Here is a 7,737-nt window from a genome sequence, read left to right as displayed (position 1 = left end):
TCCATATGAATTTCAGGAATATCTGATCAATTTCTTTGGAGAATGTCATGGGTATCTTTATCAGAAAATGGGACAAAGAAATGAACAGGAACTTTCTCAAAGAAGACATTTGAATGGTCGAACGGCATGAAAAGATGCTCTTCATCACTAACCATGAGGAAGATGCAGATCAAAAGAACAATGAGATGACAACTCACACCACAGAGACTGGCACATGTCAAAAAGAACAAAAAATAACCAGTGTTGGCATGGATGTGGGGAGAAAGGGGACTCTCCTTCATTGTTGGTGGGACTGCCGACTGGTCCAGCCTTTTTGGAAAACAATATGGACGTTTCTCAAAAAAACTGGAAATTTTGCTCCCAATTGACCCAGCAATACCACTTCTGGGAATATATTCAGGGGGATGCAAAAAGTACAGTAGAAATGACATTTAACCTGTATATTCATTGCAGCATTGTTCACAATAGCCAGAATCTGGAAACAACCCTAGTGCCTGAGAACAGATGACTGGTTAAAGAAACTTTGGTACATCTACATAATGGAATAACATGCAGCTGTTAGGAAAGATGATGCCATGAATTTGCTTAGAAGTGGATGGTCATGGAGAGTACCACGCTAAGTCAAATGAGTCAGAAAGAGAAGGACAGATGTAGAAGGACTGCACTCATTTGTGGAATATAGAAAGGCCCTCCCGTTGATCGTCGATTTGCTCGAGCGGGCCCAGTAACGTCTCCATTGGAGACTTTGTTGTTACTGTGTCTGGCATACCGAATACTCTCGGTAGCTTTCCGGGCTCTCCGAGAGGGGCGGAGGTATCGAACTCGGGTCGGCCATGTTGGCCGCTTGTAAGGCAAACGCCCTACCCGCTGTGCTATCGCTCCAGCCCTGTGGAATATAAAATATCATAATATGAGACTAACACCCAAGGACAGTAGAGACAATGACCAGGAAGATTACTCCACAGTTGAAAGCCTGCCTTATGAGCTTGGGGAGCAGGCAGCTGGAATAGAGAAGGGACCACTGAGTCAATGATGGTTGGAGGTATCTCTTCGGATAGGAGATGTGTCCTGAAAGTAGATAAAGGAACAAACATGATGCCCTCTCATTATCTGTATTTCAAACCATAATGCCCAAAAAGTAAAGAGAGAGTAAGAAGAAAATTGTCTGCCATAAGAGGCAGGGGGTGGGGAAAGGGGTTAGGGATATACTAGGGACATTGGTGGTGGAAAGTGTACACTGGTGTTCAATCATTATATGGCTGAAACTCAAACATGAAAGTTTTGTTATTGTAGCTCACAGTGGTTCAATTTTTTTTTTAAAAAGGCCCTTACTTAGAGCTAGCCAAGGCCAGAAGGCTGGAAATACCCTCCAAGAGAAGCTCCAGCAGGAACAAAGATCAAGAAAACAAGTTTCACACCCAAGAATAGTAGAGATAAGCACCAGGAGAATTGCTCCATGACTTGAAAGCCAGCATCACATGCTGGGGGGAAAGGCAGTTCAGATAGATAAGGGACTGCCAAGTAAAGGGTGCTTGGAGGGCCCGTTCGGAATGGGAGATGCATTCTGAAAATAGGCTATAGACCGAACACGATGGCCACGCAATACCTCTATTGCAGACCACAACACCCAAAATGAGAGAGAGAACAAAGAGGTATGCCGGGGTGGGGGGATGAGGTGGGGAGGCACACTGGGATCATTGGTGGTGGAGAATGGGCATTGGTGGAGGGATGGGTACCCGAGAATTGTATGACTGAAATGTAACCATCAAAGTTTGTAAGTCTGTAACTGACCTCACAGGGATCCATAGAAAGAAAGAAAGAAAGAAAGAAAGAAAGAAAGAAAGAAAGAAAGAAAGAAAGGAAAGAAGGAAGGAAGGAAGGAAGGAAGGAAGGAAGGAAGGAAGGAAGGAAGGGAGGGAGGGAGAAAGAAAGAGAGAAAGAAAGAGAGAAAGAAAGAGAGAAAGAAAGAGAGAAAGAGGGAAGGAAGGAAGGAAGGAAGGAAGGAAGGAAGGAAGGAAGGAAGGAAGGAAGGAAGGAAGGAGGGAAAGAAAGAAAGAAAGAAAGAAAGAAAGAAAGAAAGAAAGAAAGAAAGAGAGAAAGAAAAAGAGAGAATGAAAGAAAAAGAGAAAAAAACAGAGGATCAGGGTGATAGTTCAGAGGATAGGGCATTTTGCTTGAGGTTGATTCCCTGCATCCCTTATCATTTCCCAAACCTTACTAGGAGTGATCTTTGAGTGCAGAGCCAGGAGTAGGCTCTGAGTACCATCAAGTGTGGCTCAGAAACAAACAAACAAAAAAAAAATGACCTCATTCAAATCTTAAACACACTGCACAGACCAAACAACATACAGAGGTATGTTTTGAGCAAGATGTGACCTTGGACATAAACAGAGAATAAAAGAAAATACAAAAAGGTCTTTGGAATAGTTTAAACACTGAGTGTGGACTTTTTCAGGAGAAAAACAAGTCACTGGAACAAGACTGTTCAAGGGATGATAGGAGGTGTCTTACATGCACAAGATCCCAAGTTTGAACCTGGTACTTCATGGTCCCTCAAACACCACCAGCACCACTGGGCTGAGCAGCACCACAGCCAGGCTGAGCTTACACCACTGGGCTAAGCTCCACAGCGTGGACTCCTAAGGTCCAGCACTGCTAGGGAACCTCCCCCCATCCCAGAGAAAAAATATTCTATCCGGAAGAAAAAAATACTGGCATGAACCAGTGTCCACCACTAAACAGTGTCCACACCAAGGGACCTACTAGATGCTCCCCATAAACCAATGTCTGAAGACTTCTGGTCCCATTTCCAAATGAGGCACAGTCATTCTGTCATTGGCTGTGATGTGTGCAAAACTGTACTTCAGATTCAAAACTGAGTCCACCAGGTGTTTAACTAGCATCCTAAGGTGGGGACACTTTGATCCTTGATAGGGACGTAAAGGGGGTTGCTGCCATATTTCCTTATCCCTGAACTCTCCTCACTCATTACTACCTCCCTGTCATTGCTCAAAGTTTCTGCTCTTCCATATCCCCAGATTCTCACCTGATGACTACTTAAGCCCCCAAGAATCTCCCCCAACTCACCTAAATCCCAACCTATCAAATCCCATTCTCAGTGCTCCCTTTTGGCTCAATCTTATCACCATTTCCCACTTCTAATTCCCTGGACTCTAAGCTAATTAATTCTGGGATTGGTACAAAAGAAAGTGAAATTCACCCCATAGGTTAGCCTATTCCTACTTGAGACAACAGCATGACCAGAATTATGGTCACCCTTTGTCATCCATCCTGCCTTTGCATCCCTCTCCATCCTCTACCCAGTTGTCTCTAAGCAATCCCATTTCCAGGTCAACCCCAGAGGCCACAAGCCACACAGGGAATGAGCAGGACCCTCAGGGAGAAAATGACTTCGGAGCAAATGACTTGGGAAAGTCATTTCCTGAAAATACATTCCAAATACCTGCCCAGACCAGCCTAACACACAAGTTCAACTTGGTCAAAGGCACCCAGGACAGGCATGGTAAACCTTCACAACAGTGCTCAAAGGCAGACTGCAGCAAAGAATGTCTATCACCACCCTGCAATTTAGCGCTGGCAAGAGCACTACCTGGACCACCTACAGAAGGGCCCCCACAACAAACCTCAGCAACGCCTCACTACAGACATGGGCGTTTTCAGGATGAATGCTTTTGCTTCTCACTGAGAGGACATGCTGATGTTAACACGGTTCCCTCATGCTGCCCCTTTTCTGACAGAGAACTCAGGGAAGCCTCTGCAGTGCCATCAAACTAGGAAAGGGGTGAAGAGATCAACACATATACTGGGAAAAGGGTAAAGTTTCCTATATCTTTAGAGTAATCCTTGTCCTAAATGGAAGGCAATGAGTTTCAAAAGTAGCTTCCTAGAGGTTATATTGCAGATCAATATAAAGTGTACAGCTCCATATACACATATGAAAACCAAGATCACAATCGAGAGTACATCTAGACACTACACCCCAATTTTCCTTGTGACTATTTGTATTATTCCCTTCCCATCCATTCCTCTTGGTAACTACTAATCTATTTTCTTTAACAAGTATTTGCAATTTTCTAGTATAACTGAATAAATAGAACTCTACATAAATAGAATATATGATATGTACATGGTTGTCTCTGATTTCCTACACAAGGAATTAGTCACTCATTTGTATTATAACATGAACATCAATAATTCATTCTTTTTATTGTTGAGTAGTATCCTAGGGTACAACATAATTCAATTTGTCCATTCACCTATTGGTGGGACTTTTGCTTATTTATAATTTGGAATGATCACAAATAGAGTTGCCTGGAGTTTAATGAACAAAGTTTTGTGCTTTGTACATATACTTTCATTCTTCCTGGGAAAATATCTACAGAATTCAATAGCTGGGTCATTTGTTAGACATGTTTGAGTAATGCCACATTCATGAGATATTTTTTTTCTTAGTCTCAGAGTGTTCACCCAGTGCACACATAATGACAAGGTAAAGGTATACACTGATCACATGGATATTAATGGCCCCCACACTCACCCAAAAGGAGGTCACATCAGGACTCAGTCAGCTTCATTTCTTGTCTGCCAGTATGGACGATTTCCCAGGAAGAAAACTTCCCAGGATGAGCTCTGAATTTTGAAAAATGTTTACTGAAAAAGCTCCTGCATTTCAGACAGTCCACAATAGGGCTATGCAATCGGTCTCTGAAAGATTGTTTTTAAAGGGTAATTCTGATTGGTCTAGGGGAAATATAGTTCAGATCAGTATCAAGAATTATTGCATGAACTAGAACAAGGTTCTCCAAGGGTGGACTCCTCAGCATCCCTAGAAACTTATTAGAAATGCTCATTCTGCTAGTTCAGAACTATAGAGTTAAAACACTGTCTGGGGCCCAATACCTATACTTTCATCAGGTTGATATAATCAGTTGCATACACTTTAAGAACTAGTAGCCTAAAGGCCAGAGAAATAGTACAGCAGGATGGGCACTTGCCTTGAGCACAGTTTGACAGGAGTAAGCCCTAAACACTGCTGGGAATAGACAAAAACAGGGGAAAAAAGAAAAAATAAAAGAGAAAACAAAGAACAAACGTCCTAGGACATTGTTAAGGCCTTTCAACATCAAGCAAGTAAATCAGAAATCATGCTAATCAACTAAAATCCCAATTCCACCCACACAGCTTTTGAAGGTATTGTTAGAATTCTTCAAATCTTGTTAAATTCTTGGTGAATAACCAAATTATCAGCTGGAGTACAAGCTTGTGCAATAATGATTTTTCACTTCTTTTCCCAAAGCACCAAATTAAAAATAATTTTTTCAGAAGTCCAATCATTTAAAGTATCTGAATTCAGCAGTCAACACCTTTTCTCTACATGTGGCTTTCATGCTCACAAATTAGGCAAAACTGAATCTAAGAAAAGGACAAAGATTTGAGGTGATACCTTCCATCATTCTTTACTGCTCTAGAACCCTCTATTTATCAGCAGAAAAAATAATCGAACTGGAATAGGAAAAATTTGAGTAAAAAATTATTGGATAGATTTTGCTTTATCTTCCATTTATGCATGGTTTCTACTCAACACTATAATTAGAGAGAAGTTTTGATTACTTCCTTGGTATCTTTTTATGCTTAAAATTTAGCTCCGTCTATAAAAACCCTTTCCAATTTCTGGCCAAGCAGAACTTTGACACTCACTTTGACTTGCAAGGAATGGTTCTGAGGATTCATTTTGCCCAAAACTATCTCCTTTAACACAGATTTTGGAAAGCTGAAGAGAGTGTCTTCAGGAAGTCAGGAAGTCTGGCAGATCCTAGATACATGTCCCAGAACCCATTATTCAAATCAATGGTCCACTGCAACATGATCTTCCCATCTTTGATGATGTCCATTTGAAAAATGGCATTGACTTTCTTTACCACTTGGGCCCCAACCTCTATAATGCTAATATCCTTGAAGACCTGGAAACTCCAGAATTCTTACAGCTCTAGGGGATGTGGCATGGCAGGTTCCTGGGTTGACTCTAACTCCTTGAACTTGCCGTCTGGAAGTCTATCCCTTGCTTTGATATTGAGTTGGTGGTCAGTTCTCTTCTTCATCTTTCTGCACTGGTCTACTTGACCTTTCCATCTGGTTTCTGAGCAAGAGTGGTCACATTACTGTCTGTAAGTCAAATTGTGACATCAAAGCTAAGACCCAGTCTTATTGGCCAAGCAAATGCTAAAATATGACAGGGGATGGGGAGTCAAACAAGTTATTGTGATGCATATCTAACCCATCACCATCCCAAACCAATCAGGGCTTTTGGTTTCAAAAGCAAAAAGAAAATTATATAAATCTCCTCAAACTGGACCCCATGTTGGGAATAAGGGAAATTGGTCCCAGATTGTTCTTTGCTGCTATGAGTTTTGTGGACTTCTGTCTTTCCAACCCTCCAGAAGCAATCTTGAAGAAAAGTTATTTTTATGCCTTCAAAACTGAGTAAACATTTAAGTTGTGATATTTGACTTATCTAGATGCTGCTAGTAAAAGGGGGGAACCCAGGTGTGTGGGACCCGGGGCGTAGATCTCCAAGCCTGCTCGGATTGGGACTGGGCCTCCTCTACCCAGATCCCCCACACACATCTTCCAGTATGTAGGATTTACACCCACCAAATGCCCCAGTGCTGTGTAATCCCATCAACAGCGAAGACCCAGAGACTATAAAACCCAGTTCCCAGAAGTGTGCGGCCACATTTGTGGCTGCGCAACATCTTGTTGTCTAGTTCTCACTCCGGAGAATCTGGCAGGCTACCAAAAGTATCCTGCCTACACGGCAGAATCTGGCAAACTCCCCATGGCGTGTTCAATATGCCAAAAACCAGTAACAATGATGGGTCTCATTCTCCTGACCCTGAAAGAGCCTCGAATGTGGCACTTTCTAAAATCTCAGGGCTAGGACGAAGGAGACATTACTGGTGCCTGCTCAAGGCAATCGATGAACAACAGGATGACAGTGATACAGTTATTATTATTATTATTTGTTTTCTTGCCTAAATTTTTCCTGATTTGGCTCGTGGGGACACAATATGAATCCCAGTATTAATGGCCAACACACATGCAGAAGAGATCTTATTACCTTTAGTCATTAGAAACCTGCATTCCATATCCATCTAGTTACTAATAAGCTAAGAATATTTTGCCCAATGAAAAGGAATCTCTCAAAATCTAAGGTTTTTGTAGTTAGTACACTTTCAATTCTAGTGCTTGTCTTTTCAAAATTTTGTGGGCAAAGATTAAATTGATCTTCTAGTATGTTTTTCTTAAAAAATTAAAATCGGGTCTAAGAATGTTTTTCAGTAGTAAAGCACTGCGTGGCAAGCATGAAGTCACAAAACCTTATTTATAGTCCCACAATACCATTGTGGTACCAGCAGCACTGCCATTGTGGCACCTAGCGGCACAAGTGTGAAATCTGTAGTGCACTGCAGAGCACTATGACCAAGTTTGTGACCTCTGTACATCATAACAGTGAAAAGAAAGGAAGTCAAGAGGATCAATTTAAAAATTGTAACTGCATAAGATAAAATAATGAGTTATTACTTATCCCAACTTTAGTTGCCACTAATATAGCTAATATTTGAAAGACAGATAGTATCAACTGTTCGCAAAGATACTGAGTGGCTAGAACTCTTGTGCACCACTGGTATGAGGGCAAAATTATGCTGCTACTGTGAG

At 41.6% G+C, this 7,737-nt stretch overlaps 1 protein-coding gene across 1 annotated transcript; it reads right to left on the bottom strand.

The window, feature by feature from the left end:
- Positions 1–5,652: 5,652 nt before the first annotated feature.
- SCP2D1 (SCP2 sterol binding domain containing 1) lies at positions 5,653–6,119 on the bottom strand. Its single transcript, XM_056122110.1, is given in 2 exon segments — positions 5,653–5,820; positions 5,823–6,119. Coding segments are annotated over 2 exon segments (465 nt in total).
- Positions 6,120–7,737: the final 1,618 nt, after the last annotated feature.

This window comes from Sorex fumeus, unplaced genomic scaffold, assembly GCF_029834395.1.
Source record: "Sorex fumeus unplaced genomic scaffold, SorFum_2.1 ptg000044l, whole genome shotgun sequence".
Classification (NCBI taxonomy): domain Eukaryota; kingdom Metazoa; phylum Chordata; class Mammalia; order Eulipotyphla; family Soricidae; genus Sorex; species Sorex fumeus.
The sequence above is the reverse complement of the archived record's forward strand: the minus strand, read 5'-3'. Positions and strand labels throughout refer to the sequence as shown.